This window comes from Belonocnema kinseyi, chromosome 9 (assembly GCF_010883055.1).
Source record: "Belonocnema kinseyi isolate 2016_QV_RU_SX_M_011 chromosome 9, B_treatae_v1, whole genome shotgun sequence".
NCBI classification, from domain to species: Eukaryota; Metazoa; Arthropoda; class Insecta; order Hymenoptera; family Cynipidae; genus Belonocnema; species Belonocnema kinseyi.
In genome coordinates, this window is record NC_046665.1 from 103,538,506 (window position 1) to 103,553,256 (window position 14,751).

Below are 14,751 nucleotides of genomic sequence, written 5' to 3' on the forward strand. Positions count from 1 at the left end.
TTTGCATTTTCCAGTAGTTCAAAAGTTATTGATTTTTTTATGACCGCGCTCTGACGGTTCATGAAAAAATGAATTTTTAATCAAGGGGTTCAACTTTCTACCAGGTATAGTTAATTCTTTAATCAAAAAGATGAATTTTTAACCAAGAAGATTCATTTTATACAAAATAGATCCATTATCAACTAAAAAAATCGATTTTCAACCAAAAGTTGAACGGTTAAGTTGTCAGTTAAAAATATTAATTAAAAAGATAATATTATCGAAATAGTTCACTTTTCCACAAAATAGATGCATTTTTAATTCAAAGAATGAAGCATCATTTTAAAAAAATTAATTTTTTAATGAAGTGGATCAAATTTAAGCCAAGAAATAGGGGAACAATTGGGTAATAAATTATTTTAAATACAATGATTGTGGGTATCATATTAAGTACAATATGAAACAAATTTTAAGCTAAAATGATAAATTTTTATTAAAAAAAAAGGAATTTTTAATCAAGCGGTTCAACTTTCTACCAGGTATAGTTATTTTTTAATAAAAAAGATGAATTTTCATCCAAGAAGATTAATTTTTTGCTAAAAAAGAATAAGGTGGTTTAATTTTCAATTAGGCATAGATAAATTTTCAACCAAAGAAATGAATCTTCGACCAAAAATATTGTTTTTAAGAGAGTGTGTAAATATTCAATACAGTAGTTGAATTTTCAATCAAAACATGTGAATTTCCCCAAAAAATTGAATATTTAAAAGTATAATTGAAAAGATTGGTTTTAAATAAAAAAAAAAATCATTTTCAACCAAAAAATTAATTTTTTCAACAAAAAGATGAATATTTAACTGAATTAATGAAGCTTCAATACAAAAACTAAATTTTTAATAAAAATAGTTTAATCATCAACAAAGCATAGTGAAATTTTCAACCAAGAATATTAATTGTCTACCAAAAAGAGAAGTTTAATTAATTTTCAATTGTTTAAAACATACGATTATTTAAACAATAAAAAAATGTTTTTTACTACCGAACAATTTGTTAGCGTGAAGTATACTTCGTAACAAAAATGTTCAAAACTCAAACTATTGAATTTCGATGAACCGTTCGCGAGCAATCCATTTTAAAAAAAAAATGATCAAGAACTTTGATTGTTAATAGCTTAAAAAAAATGTTTTGAAAAAATATGTAAGGCGAGTTATTTTGGTATAAAAACGAATCGAAAACTGTAAAAATTAATTGAAAATAGAACTATCGATTTAAAAGTGGCACACTTGAGATATTTTACCCAAAAGTCTTTCTACAATCCAATTTTCAATGGATTTTAAAGTTTTAAAAAAATTGTAAATGCAACAAAATAAACAATATTTTCATCCTAATTTTTCAGATGTACCTTTTTTCCAGATGTGCGAATTGACTAAAGATGTACTTAAGTCAGTGTAATTGTTTATAAAAATAATAAAATAAAATTGTTTAAAATGCTTTAAACAAATTAAGAAACAAAAACCATTGTTTGTGATTCGCAAAGATTAGTTGTTTTAAATTAAAAATGTTTATATAGAATATGAGAGAACTCTATGCTCCATTTTTGTGCATAATCGACCAAATATGTCTTACCAGTGACCCCTTACTGTCATTTTTTTAAATTAACGAACAACTGGTAATTATTTAAAAAAATTTATAAACAAATTCACATTTCTAAGATAATTCGACGAATAGCGCCAATTTTATTTTTTGCGTAACCCACTAAAAATGTATCGTTAGTGACTCCTATCTTTACTTTGGTTTAAATTGATAAATAATATTAATTTTTAATAATTTTGATTAATAAATGCACATTTTGACCATTTTTCCAAGAATAGGCTCAATTTTCCTTCCGAAATAAACTAAAAATGTATTTCCAATGACTCTTTGCTATGATACTTTGCCAATGAATAAGAAAAGTTAATTATTCAAACCATTTTTATAAACAAATGTACATTTTTGGTTACTTTTGCAGGAATAGGCTTATTTTTTCGTCAAGTAAGTTAGAAACATCTTACCAATAACTCCTTGTGGCCTTGTTTGTCCAATTAAAAAGAACTGTTCATTATTTAAATAATATTTATGTAAAAATGCACAGTTTGGCCATTTTTTCATGAAAAATAATAAATTTCTTTGCGGAATTAACAATAAATGTCAAGACACTTGTTTTACTTTTCTTATCCTTTGTAAGGCGGTAGCCTGTAACACTTCTGTATGCACTAATAGGTTCCCGAGATTACTCGTTTTTAAGAGTTCAAAAAGAGGCCCCTGATTGCAAATACCTTGGGTATTTTTTCGAAAACTGGGTGAATTTTGGTTTAAACCATTTTTTTAAACAATTTTATTATTTATTCATAAAAAAACTTATAAACTCATTTTTAACCTAATTTGTGGGCAATAATTTCTTTTGCTAAATTGTTTATAACAATTGATATAAATGATGAACCTTAATAACCAGAATTAACTTAATTTTTTTTAATTTTTGAAACATGATTAAACTTTTCATTCAGGTGATATTTTCTCGTACGACGAGCCATTATTTATTCACGGCCTTATAAACAATGTTTTTTTTATAAATATGTGCTCCCCTAAAAGCCACAATTTTCAAGTTACATATTAGTGATTACCTTTTTTATATTGTTAATTTTACCGTAAGAAATATATATGGGGTAGCATTTTTAATACCTACGACTTATTGTTTTTAACTATTGTTATTAACAAAAACGCTCAATTAAGAAAATCAATTTTTTAAATTTAATAATCTATGGCACAAAATAAAATTTTTCACTCGTAATATTTTGTCTTACGATGAGATTGTATCGATTATCTTAATTGAACATTTTTGTTAATAACAATAGTTATAAACAATAAGGGACAGATATCGAAAATGCTACCTAAGATAATCATATTTTTATGGTAAAATTAACGATATAAAAAAAGGTAATCGCTAATAAATTGAAATTTTTGGCTTTTAGGGGAGCATATATTTATAAAAAAGAACATTGTTTATAATGCCTTGAATAAATAATGTCTCATCGTAAGATAAAATATCACCTGAGTGAAAAGTTTAATCATGTGTCAAGGATTTAAAAAAATTTTAAGTTAATTCTGGTTATTGAGGGTGATTATTCATATCAATTGTTATAAACAATTTAGAAAACGAAATTATGAACAACAAATTATGTTATTAATGCTAGATAAAGGTTTTGCAACAATTTGAAGCAATATTATGACACTGCTTGTTTATTTATAAATGAAGAGTCTAAACGATTTCCTCTTAAAAATAGCGACTTTTTAACAACAATTTAAGGAAAGAAGGTTTTATTCGATCGGAAGATTTCTTCTTCCTCTCAATAGTTCTATCGTCGATATAGACAGAGTAAAAGTTTTAAATTTTTCTCAGGAATAAATTCTCAGATGACACCGTTCAAATTGGCAAATCTCATCTAAAAAATCATTTGTTTATAACGCTGTACATTACAAACGGTTTGTCCTACGAAAAAAGTGCAAAACGCAAAAAAGTTTTATTTTTTCTCAGTGACGCTAAAAATGATTTTATCAATTTTTTTATGAATAAATTATGAAATTGTTTAAACAAAAATTCACCCATATTTCGAAAACCTACCTAGGAGGCCCTAACGATACATTTTTAGTAGGCTCCGCCAAATAAATTGGCCCTATTCGCGGAATAATGTTAAAAATGTGAATTTGTCTATAAATATTGTTTAAATAATTACTAGTTGTTAATTTGAAAAAAATGATAGCAAGAAGTCATTGGCAAGACATTTTTTGCCGATTTTGACAAAAATGGAGCCTATTCATTGTGACATACGAAAAGTGTGTATTTGTTTATGAAAAGTATTTAAATAATATGAAAACAGCAGATAGTTATAAATAATCCACATTAGATGTACATTTATCACATATTCTATATAAAAACTGTGCATTTCAAACAACTAATCATTGTGAATCACAAAAAATGGCTTTAGTTGGTTAATTTGTTTAAAACATTATAAACAATTTTGTTTCTCACTCTAACCTACTGAAAACTAACTAACTAACCGAATGAAACAGATCTTAAAACAAAAGGTACATCTGAAAAGTTAGGATAAAAATATTGTTTACTTTTTGTTAAATAAAAAATTTTGGTTTAGCCAAATCGAAATTGCCGCACGAACTTGACGTACCCGAAAGTCTAACGGTCATTTACGAAAAAAAAGTCAAAATCCATTAAATATTGGGTTGTAGACAGATTTTTTGTTCACAGAAAGTGCTTTTGGCTACACTGTGTGGCCGGCGGAAAATAAAAAAAATAAATAAAACTACTTGGTTGAAAGTTGAACTACTTTCGTTAAAAATTCAGTTGTTTCGTTGAAGATTCATAATTTTAATTGAAAGTCAATTTTTTTTGAAAATTAAACTATTTTGTTTTAAATTCGTTTTCTTTTGCTAGAAAGTTAACTATTTGGTTGAAAGTTAACTTTCTTGGTAGCAAATTTAACTGTTTTGTTGAAAATTCACCTTTTTGTTTTGGTAAATGTAAAAAAATCGACTAATTGGTTTGAAATTAACGTTCTGATTGAAAATTAATATTTTCGGTAAAAAATTTTCAACCGTTTGGTTAATTTGTGTGTGTTTTTTTAAATTAACTATTTTACATTATTTGGTTAAAAAGTTACTTTTTATGTTGAAAGTTCTTCCATTTGGCTTTAAAATTCAACTCTAATTTGTCGCTGATTCTGAACCAATCTATTTAGATTATTAAATTTTCCAAACAGGAAAAGAAAAAATCAAAACAAATGTCAATGCATCTCTAAAATTTTAAAATAATTAATACATTTTTTTCTGACCGATGTAAAATTAAAAGTTTTAATTATTTTAATAATTTTGTTCAAATTTATGAAGTGATTACTACTTTACCTATAATCGCAGATTTTTCATATTATCTCAGTTTACTCTGATGAAATCCTAATTTATTTTTTAATTTTTATATTTATTTAGAAATTAAACTAGATGTTCGAAAATTTAGCAACTTTGTGAGAAGTTAATCTTAAAGGTTGAAAATTCATCTTTTTAGTATAAAATTCAACTATTCATTTGAAGATTTATCATTTCAGTTGAAAATTCGTCAATTTTGGTTAAAAATTAAATCCTTCAACTTAATATTGTAATCTACATTTTTGGTGGAAAATTCACCTTTTTTGTTCAAAATTCAACAATTTCGATGAAAATGGTTACGTTGAAAATCCACATATTTTGTTAAAAAAAAACAACATTTTTTTGTAGAAAATTATCTTTTTCTTTGCAAGTTAATCTTCTTGTTTAAAAATTCTCCAATAGTTTAAATATTTTAATTATTAAACGAACTTTATCTGTAATTTCAAAAATAAAATTTCATGCACTTTATTTTTTAATTAAAAAAATCTTGGGTTAGTCAACTATTAATTTTAAAATTAATTAATTTTTATGTATAAAAATAAGATGATTAAAAATATGAATTGAAGTTTAATTTGACCTAAAGAAACGACCTAAAAAATTGTCATTTTCTCTAAAAAATGATCGCTTTAAAATCAAATTTTTCTTATTCTAAACAAATTTTTTAATTAAAAAAAATTTTATTGCCAATCTTTGTATTAATATCACTTCTTTTCGGTTGAAAATTCCAGTATCAAGGTTTAATAATTATAATTTTTTGTTAAAAATTAATTTTTTTGGTTAAAGATTCATAATCTTATTTAAAAATTCACTTCTTTGGTAGAAAAATTCATTTGTTTTGGTTAAAAACTTATCTCTTTCAGTTGAAAGTTTATTTTTTTGTAGAAGTTAATCTTCTTGTTTAAAAACTTTCTAATTTAAAATACAACTATTCCAGTTATATATTTACAATTTTAGTTGAAAATTCATCACTTAGTTTGATAATGCAACTAATTTTTTTAAAGTTAATTTTTGTGTGTGGAAAATTAGTTTTTTTCGGGAAGTAATTTTTTAACTGAAAATTTAATTTATTCCTATTGAATATTCCATAGTTTTAGTTTAAAAATTCTTCTGTTTGGTTGAATATTAATATTTTAACTTAAAATTTAATTATTTAAGGTTTGATTGATAATTTATATTTTTCAGTTAAATTTAATTTGTTGTTGAAAATTAAACTATTTGAGTTAAAGTTTCATTGTTTTATTTGAAAACCCATCTTTTGGGTTTAACATTCAACTATTTCAGTTGCAGATTCATCACTTTAGTTGAAAAATAAGCAGTTAGGTTAAAAAATGAACTATTTTCTTGAATTCCGTTTTTTTCAAAATTAACTTTTCAACTAAAAGTTTAACTATTCCTTTTTTTTGTTGAAAATTGATATTTCTCATTCGAAATTTTAAGTATTTGTTTCAAAGTTGATTTATTTTGCAATTTGTTGCTTTGTTGTGTTAAATGATGTTTAGAATGATAGTTATGAATTAAAATAAATTATTGTGTCCGCCGAATCTCCACCACGGCAACTGTAATTAGTTAATAAAAAAAGTAACTTATCCAAAACTGCTTTGTTGCCAATATTATTAGCAAAAAAGTAACTAGTTACAAGAATCTAATTACTTTCCATCAGTACTTTCTGCTCTCGAAAATCACATTTTGAATTCATCGCGGCAGGTTGAACTATTTAACACGTTTACCATGACCCTCTTTCACACGTGTGTGAGTTTGTAAATGACGTATGTAGTACCTCACTGTAAAATATTTCCATGCACTTAAAGAAAAACGCAAGTTGCCGACTTGCACCAGAACTGTAAAACAAAATTAAAAAAATATATATATAGGCTGTGTCGAATATCGCTCGGTTGTCATTACTTGGTAAAATTACGGCAGTTAATCTCCCCAACGATGAATCGATGACCGCAGAGTCGCTGCAATTTCTGCAAGGCTTTATAGCTCATAAAATTTAATTACGGCTCTGGCGCGTTGCAACCTTTTTAATTTGTAAGAAATAAAACTCTTACTAAGTATAGACACATTTGCAGGAAATTTAAAAAATTTTCTAATGTACAAGGATTAGAGAAGGATTCAAGTTTCCTTATTAAATAATCATAGTAGTCGATGCGCTATAATCATTTCAAGTAATTTCTTCGGAAGTGTATTATTATTTGTTACTGTCGGATATGCTGTGGGAATTTATCATTATCTTGTAGTTCACAAGTGCTCGCGAACTTCCAAGTTCAGGGGTGGAAATAACATTCTTATGCTTTTTACTTCCTTTCTTATTTTTATGCTAAATACTTTTTTCAAGGAATCTTTATTATCATCAGAGAATAATAAACATTCTTAACGCATTTTCAGAATAGATGGAGCTATGAATTACAGATTGTTTTTAATTAAGTTTTTTCTGAAAAAAGATCTTCGCTCCGATTGCCGGTCGGGTGCTTTTCCCTTAAGCTACTAACACCTATCATCAACACCTGGCATAATAATGCGCGTATTTCCTAAAAAGGATTTTTCTCTCGATCACTCTGGTAGCTTAAGGGAAAAGCACCTGACCGGCAATCGGGTGTTTTGTGGTTCGATTCCCAGCGGAGCGAAGCAGATCTTTTTTTAGAAACATATTTAATTCATAGTTACACCTAGTCTGAAAAGACGTTAAGAAATTCTGCTGTTCTCTGATAATAATACAGAATCTTTGAAAAATTTGACCTGTAACACCTAGCATAATAATTCGTTCATTTCTGCAAAAAGGATTCTTCTCTCGAGCTCTCTAGTAGCTTAAGCGAAAATCACCTGACCGGCAATCAGTAGTTCTGTGGTTCGATTCTCAGCGGAACGAAGGAGAAGATCTTTTTTTCAGATAAAATTTATTTTACCAAATTTTTAATTCATAGTCCCATCTAGTGTGAAAAGACGTTAAAAATTTCGGTTATTTTCTGATGACAATACAGATTCCTCGAAAAGTTTGACTTGTAATATTTGGCATAATAATGCGTTTATTTCTAAAACAGGATTCTTCCCTCTATTTCTCTAATAGCTTAAGGGAAAGGCACCTAAACGGCAATTGGAAGTTTTGTGGTTCGATTCCCAGTGGAGCGAAGCAGATCTTTTTTCAAAAAAAAAAAAAAAATGAATTCATAGTTCTATCTATTAATCTATCTATTATCTATTATTTCATAGTTCTATACAGCCTGAAAAGACGTTAAGAAATTCTGTTCTTCTCTGATGATAATACAGATTCTTAAAAAAATTTGACCTGTAACACCTGGCATAATAATTCGTTCATTTCTGAAAAAGAATTCTTCTTTCGAGCTCTCTAGTAGCTTAAGGGAAAAGCATCTGACCGGCAATCGGGAGTTTTGTGGTTCGATTCCCAGTGAAGCGAAGCAGATCTTTTTTTTAGAAACATATTTAGTTTATAGTTCTATCTAGTCTGAAAAGACGTTAAGTAATTCTGTTGTTTTCTGATAATAATACAGTCTTTGAAAAATTTGACCTGTAACACCTGGCATAATAATTTGTTTATTTCTAAAATAGGATTCTTCCCTCTATTTCTCTAATAGTTTGAGGGAAAAGCACCTAAACGGCAATCGGGTGTTTTGTGGTTCGATTCCCAGCGGAGCAAAGATCTTTTTCGGAAAAAATTTAATCTACAGACCGGTCCCTAGAGTACACTATTTTCAAGATTTGGACCCTATGGTACCCTATTTACAGCCCATAATGTAGCTTTAAATAATGCCACTTTTCTTTCAATAAATTAAGTCATGTGTCAATATGCCCATTTCTGAATTGTCTTGAATTTTTTTGAAATATGTTAGGGTATTTTTAAACATTCCCAGAAATTTTGAATAGATTTCAATAGTTTCTAGGTGCTTTAAGATTTTAGGGAATCTTAAAGATTCCAAGGAATTATTATTTAATTTTATTAATTTGAATACATTTTTAACACATTTCACAGGATTTTATAGCTCTTAATGTATTTCAATGTATTTCAATTTAAAAAAAATTATTTACGACAAGTGAGGTATTTAGAATGGTTTTAAAGATTTCAAGAGATTTGGACTTCACCTTTAATTTTGATTAATTTTTCTTAAGATATTTTGATTTTTTTAATCACTTGAATTCTTCCAAATTTACTCAATCCTAGTCAATTCTATTTTTTACAAGTTTTTATGTGATTGATCCTGAGGATTAGTTATTGATAACATGGTAAAATAATTTCAAATGTTTTAATGCATTTTTTCAAATCACTTGATATTTTCAAGATGCTTGAAAAAATCGCAATAGATTTCATAAGATTTTAAAGGATTTGAAATATTTTATACTATTTCAAAAGAATACAAATAAATTTTTGATCGATTTCAGTAATTTTATGGGATTTCAAAGAATTTCATATATGTTAGGGTATTTTAAAAGTTTTCAAGGCATTTCCAAGAGATTTAAAAACTTTCAAGGGATTTCTAAGGGTTTTTTAATCATTATTTAAAATATATTTTTTGCAATTTATTTGGAATTTGCCCTGAATTCTAAATCATTTTATAACATTTTTAAAAGCTTCAATAATAATAGTAATAACAATAATAATAATCATTTAAAATGTGGGAAGTTTCAAACAAATTTGAACAAAAAGTAGATTTTTAAAGATTTCAAAAAAGGTCGAAAAAACATCTACAAGATTTTCAGACCATTTTTTAAATTTCGAAAGATTTTTATAAAATTTAGGAAAATTTGAGTTAATTTAAAAGATATTTAATCATATATTTTTTCGGTGAAATATAAAACTGCTAGAGTAAAAATTAATTTTTTTTAATTCAACTATTTAGTTTAAAATTAATTTTTTTTTTAAATTAATTTTTTTATAATTACAAATGCTTTTGATTCAAGATTAAAATCTTTAGGCCCCACTTTTGGGCGCACCACATGACGTGGCCTCCTAAAAGCCCAATTAAACTTTTTGAAATATAAAACTAATATAAAATTCAGCACCAAAAAATTCTCATAAAAGTAAAAAACCTATAGTCAAAATTTAATAAGTTTTTCTTTTTTAATTATTGTTTCAGCAGGGATGCCTTCCTTTTCGGCGGGAATAATGTACCAAATGCCTCAGAACGTCGTTTATTCGCCAAGTCCTGGAGTTTTGCTCAGTATTGGTCAAAATGGTCAACCCGTTCAAATTTCACAAGATGGGGGTGAGTTTTAAACATTTATGAAAAAAATTTCATAAAATTTTTCAAAGAGTAAATTAAAATTGGAAAATCAAATAATTAGCTCTGCTCTCTAAATCCGAATTAGTAAAATTTAACTAATAAAATCAGTATTAAGGATTTCAACTGATTTATCCATTTTTTTTTTATTTCAATGTTTCAGATAGTGAAATAGATTGTAACAGTCTCACTTAAACTCAAAATCTTGAACAGTAAAGAATTAAAAATTTCAAATAATTATTGTACTCGCCACATGATTTAACATATTTATGAAAATATTATTTTTATAGGTGTTACTGATATTGATTAACATATGATTAATAATTATTTTTTTAATGCTACAAATATTTACACTGTTTTCTAAAGTTTGGGGAGTTGTTTTCTTAAAGATTGACCCAAGGGCAGATTCTAAGGAAAAATTCTAAAAATATCTTGACAGTTTGGAAATATTCTACTAAAAATGACCTTTGAAATGGACTTAGGAACTTTTAAAAATGTTTATTATTTCTTGAGTTATTCTAATTTTTCGAAAATCTCGAAATTTGAGCCTTTTCTGCTATCTTTTTTGTCTTCAACTTGAGCTCATTTTTAAGCATAATGACGAATTTTCTATAAAACAGTTGAATTTTCAACACATAATATTAATTTTCAAGATAAAAATTCCAGCCAAATTGTTAATTTGTTAATATTTAAACAAAAAAATTTTTATTTTAAATAAAAACAATTGAATTCAACAAAAAAAGACCATTTTTTTTACAAAATAGTTGAATTCACAACCAAAACAGATTAATTTTTAACCACACAGTTGCATTTTTAACCAAAAACGATCAAATTTCTAGCTAAAAATATGTATTTTTAAACCAAAAATATGAATTCTCAACAAAGGAGTTAAATTTTCAACCAGGAAAGAATTTTTAGTCAAAAGAGCAAAAATGTTAAGTAAATTATGGAAGTTTCAAACAAAGAAAGCTAATTATCTAGTAAACAGAATTGAATTTTTAACCCAAAAATATTAATTTTCCATAATAAAGTTAATTTTTAAACCAAGAAAACCGATAATGCGCATTTTTAACCAAAAATTTAATTTGGAATCAAATAGATCAATTTTAAACTAACAACGACCAATTTTCAACCAAAAATAGATTATTTTAATTTGCAGTTCAAACAGTTTATTTTCAAACAAAAAACACTGATTTTTAACCAAATTTTTAATTTTTTAATCATGAAGGTTAATTTTCTAAAAAAAAATATACAAATTTACTACAAAATATATAATTTTTTAATTAAATTGCTGAATTTTCAGCTAAAGAGGGTCAACTTTCAACCAGAAGATAAAAACGAATTTGAAACAAAATAGTTCAATCTTAAACGAAATAGTAATATTTTTAATAAAAAAAGATTAATTCTTAACTAAAATTGTAATTTCAGTTTAGTTTTTTTTCAGTTTAGTTTGTAGACTTTACAATAAATAAAATTAACTTACAACCAAAAATAGTTATATTTTCTTGTTGGGTTCTATTAATTCAGTTCGCATTTAAGCGAAAAAAACGATAAAAAGGTGAAGTTCTTGAAAATAGGAGAAAAAAAGAATTCTTTAAGAACGGAGAAATGAGGGGAATAGCGGAAAGAAAATGATAGTTAAACCACTTAATTGAAAACTAAATTTTTTGTTTTTGAATATGCATAATTCAAATGGTTCCATTCGATGTCCAAAAACACTAACAAAAAGTTGCATTCACCCATCTCTGTATACCCTTAAAATTAATTGATAAAAAACAAAGAATAATTTTTCAATTTTAAAATAGATATCGGTAAACTACAAAATAAAACATTCTAACTTTCATTAATTGTACATATCGAAGGTGAAAAAAAAGTCCACGCTATAATTTTCAATGCTCTAATTTGAAGACTGAATCAACTAATTAAATTATTTTTTTAATTATATAATTTTAAGAAGTTTCATTGAAAATCATTAAAACTTGATAAATTACAGTTTTTTTTAATTAACACTTTGTAAACTAGAAGTTAAATTCTTTTTATTTTAAATTGTCAAAAAATAATAATTGTTCAATTGTTATTTATGCATAAAAATTTTTTTTGAAATCTTGTAAAACATTTTTTTAAAAGAAAAATCCTTAATATTTTTTTAGAGGAATCTTAAGTATATTTTGTTATTATCTGACGATCTTAAAAAATCATTTAAAACCGACAAAATCTTATATAAAGATTTTCAAAAATGTATATTTTGTTAAATAATTTTTGGAATTATTCCAAATTTTTAATTATTTTTAATCTCTTAAAAACCTCTAAATATCTTATATCCTAATCGAATTTTTTCTACAATAATAATTGTTCAATTTTTTTTTATACTTCTAGATTTGTTTTTATTTTAAACTATTTTTAAGTATTTTGTAAAAAATTAGTTTTAAAACAAAAATATAATTGAAAATTCCCTCATAAATCTTACGAAATTTTTTTCATTATCTTCAAACTTTACAAATCTTTAATCCTTAATCAATCCAGCAAAATAAAAAATAATCCCTTAAAAGTTTCTATTAAAATTTAGGAAATGTTTTTAAATCTTCTTAAATATTCTTTTAAAATTAATGTTCTAAGATAAAAAACCATTTTTAATTTCCATAGGAATCTTAATAAATTTGTCGTATATAATTTTATTTTTAATTATTTGGAACCTTTTCAACTTTCGAATTATTTTTGAAATTCTTATAATTTTAAAAATCTGTTTAAATCTTTTTAAATATACTTTTAGGACTAATTACGGGGTTTATACAAAATATTCCAATTTTTCACTCAGATATAATTATTTTCAATAAAAATGTAAATTTTCAGTTCAAGAAAATAGTTTAATTTTTCAACAACTAGTTCAATATAAATGTTTATGTGAAGTTTTCGCTAAGAAGAATAATCTTCGATCAAGTGCAAACATAAATGATATAGTGAAGTTTTAAGTTTAAAAATAAATGTTGCAAAAAACGACTTTTCAACGAAAAATGTTTAAATTTGCAACCAAATCAATTTCAACTACAAAATTAAATTTTTATCTAAGAAGATTAAGTTTCAACCAAGATTAGTTTTCTACAAAAAAAACGAATACACTTTTGGTTAAATTAAATTAATTTTAAAATAAAAAAGAACGAATTTTTAACTAAATAGTACAATTTTCCACGAAAAAAGATTAATCTGAATCAAAGAAAAGCCTTCATAACGAAAAAAAATCAACTTTCTACTAAAAGAAATAAGTTTTCGAACTAAAAAGAAGAATATTACAAAAATAAAGTTGAATATTTTACCCAGAAAAATGCAATTTCTACGAAACTAGATGAGTTTTTAAATTAAATAGGCAAATTAAAAAGAAAATGTTCATTTTTTATACAAAAAAAATTCAGTTTCACTTTTTAACAACAAAGTATAAGTTGAAAAAAGAAGTAAATCTATAAATGTACTTGAATTTACAATTTTGTACTTCAGAATGATTCCATTAAATTTACAAGAACAATAAAAAAGTTTCATTGTCCTATTTCTTTTGGAACACCCTCGTTTCCAATCCCCAAGATTTGAAAAATCGTAAAGAATCGGAAAAATGATCTAACTATCAGACCTAAAGTTTTATGTTTTAGAATCGTTCCATTTGATGTCCAGAGATACCAGAAAAAGTTTTATTCTCTTATCTCTTCCGGAACACTCGCTTTCAACCCCTTAGAATTTTAAATAATAAAAAATCCTCAAAAAATGTATAAAAATTCCCTATCTTCCGGATCTAGAATGTTATGATTCAAAATGGTTCTATTCGATGTCCAAAAACACTAACAAAAAGTTGCATTCCCCTATCTCTTCTGGAACACCCTCGTTTTCAAATAATAAAAAATCTAAAAACATTGTTAAAAATGACCTAATTATTACAACAAAAATTGTATGCTTTCGAATGGTTTCATTGGATGTTTTCAACCCCTTAGATAATAAAAAATCCCCCAGAAAATTCAAAAAATCATTTTTATTACAAATTCATCTCGTTCTTTGAAAATTGAATTAATTCGTTAAAAATTCATTTTACGGGTTAAAGATTTAACTGTTTTGTTGACAGTTAATTTTTTAAACATTGGCTAAAAGATTCAACTATTTTGTTGAAAATCTCTTTCTTGCTAGAAAATTCACTTCTTTCGTTCAAAATTCATATATTTCGTTAGGAAATTGATCTGTTTTGGTAGAAATTTGACTTTTCTATTTAAAATGCAACATTTAACATAAGTTTAAAAAATTATTTATAATTAATTTTATACCTGAAAAATATAATTTTTCATTTTTTGTTGAAAATTGATCTTTTTCATCTAAAAAATCCTCTTTATTAGAAAAAAAAATCATTATTTGGTTGAAATTTCTTCTTTTTTTGTTAAGACAGCAACTATTTGATTGAAAATTAACTTTTTTGTTGAAGATTTAAATTTAGCGGGTAGAAGATTGAACTGTTTTGTTGGCAATTAATTTTTTTAGCATTGGCTAAAAGATTCAACAATTTTGTTGAACATCTCTTTCTTGCTAGAAAATCCAG

The 14,751-nt window shown here is 25.3% G+C and overlaps 1 protein-coding gene across 2 annotated transcripts in view; it reads left to right on the top strand.

Moving 5' to 3' along the window:
* Positions 1–14,751, top strand: part of LOC117179732 (serum response factor homolog) — a 127,346-nt gene that overhangs the window by 92,979 nt on the left and 19,616 nt on the right. For both annotated transcript variants that reach the window (XR_004467951.1, XM_033371785.1), the window contains exon 4: positions 10,044–10,169. Coding sequence is in view for 1 of the 2 variants with exons in the window: in XM_033371785.1 (XP_033227676.1) it covers positions 10,044–10,169 (126 nt within the window). In the remaining variant the exon portion in view is untranslated. The remainder of the gene's footprint in view (positions 1–10,043; positions 10,170–14,751) is intronic.